The following is a 1,231-nucleotide window of genomic DNA, read 5'->3' as shown; positions in this document are numbered from 1 at the left end:
TTTGCCCAGATTTTTTCTCTTTGAGCTCACCTTCCTGCCAGTTTATCGTCCCTCCCTTTTTGAAGTCCTGTCTCCAGGGTAACCCACTGCACCCTCAGGAAGCCTTCATGGATGACCGTATCCGGCCTGCATACGAGTTTGCGTGGTGGAATACTCGCATCACCTTTCCACCAGGGGGCGTCGACCAACTTCTGAAAAGGTCATACAATTGGTTCAGATGGATGGCAAAGGGTGGTTTGCCAATCAAGTACCCGGACACTGACACCTCCACGCTGACACCGGCCGAAGTTCAGCACATCAAGACCCAGTTGGAGAATGCTCGGGATCGTCTCCTTGAACGTATCAAGCGTGCTGAGGCCGAGGAAGAGTGGGTCACCAATGAGATTTCGGTTTGGGAGGAAATTGTACAGCAGTCTGCTCTTATTGACCTAATGAGGTATCACAAGAACCGGTTTTCAGCACATAGAAACCCAGGTGGAGAAAGCCCGGCATCGGGTTCGTCAAGCCCCCCATCTCCTTGAACATATTGGTGCTGAGGCCGAGCAAGTTTGGGTCGGATTTGTAATTCATTATTTATTAGTTACCAGACAAATTATATATCAAGTCTGCCATGATCAACCACTGAGGCCTCTTCACCCCAAGCCTTTCCCCAACCTTTTTGTGCCAAAAGTGAGCTAAACAGGCCCGGTCACCCAGCACAGGACAAACACCATGTTGTAAAACATTGCCGGCCAAGGCAACAACCGTCCCAGGGTCATAAACAAGGCTAAACCCGAGCCCGGCTAAGTGACACCGGCCTCCTGTGTAGTTTCCGATGGTGAGCAACAAGTCAAAAGACTCCCTATAACCCTTTAGATCTCGGTGATCGATCGTCTCTCGGTTCAGGATGACTGAAAGACCGGTGAAGGGAGTGGCCCAAACGCGAAGAGCAATATTGATAGGATCGTCCAATGCCTCGGCATGATTGGCAAGCTTCTCGAAGGTGGCTAAACCGGACTCAAAAAGATCGGGTTGTATGACAGCATAGATTGCGCCAACAATTGCATTGGCCAATAGGACATTCTGGAGGTAGGTTGAATTGGCAGGTTCCTGAATATCGGCTGACGCGCGCAGTGGATCCTCGGGACCTTCATGTCCTTGAGAAAACCGAGCTGGGTGATAAATTTACAATCCCCAGTGACCCCTTCATTCTCGGGGTGGTGATCCCGCCAACTCCCATACTTCTCTTTTG

At 50.5% G+C, this 1,231-nt stretch overlaps 1 protein-coding gene across 1 annotated transcript; it reads left to right on the top strand.

Annotated features, from left to right (window-relative positions):
• Positions 1 to 107: 107 nt before the first annotated feature.
• Positions 108 to 894, top strand: LACBIDRAFT_333274 (uncharacterized protein; the record flags this gene model as incomplete). Its single annotated transcript, XM_001887922.1, has 3 exons — positions 108 to 495; positions 605 to 669; positions 856 to 894. The coding sequence occupies 3 exons, from the start codon at positions 108 to 110 to the stop codon at positions 892 to 894; spliced, it is 492 nt and encodes a 163-aa protein (XP_001887957.1).
• Between the last annotated feature and the right edge of the window lie 337 nt (positions 895 to 1,231).

This window comes from Laccaria bicolor, genomic scaffold (genome assembly GCF_000143565.1).
Source record: "Laccaria bicolor S238N-H82 LACBIscaffold_49 genomic scaffold, whole genome shotgun sequence".
NCBI lineage: Eukaryota > Fungi > Basidiomycota > Agaricomycetes > Agaricales > Hydnangiaceae > Laccaria > Laccaria bicolor.
The sequence above is the reverse complement of the archived record's forward strand: the minus strand, read 5'-3'. Positions and strand labels throughout refer to the sequence as shown.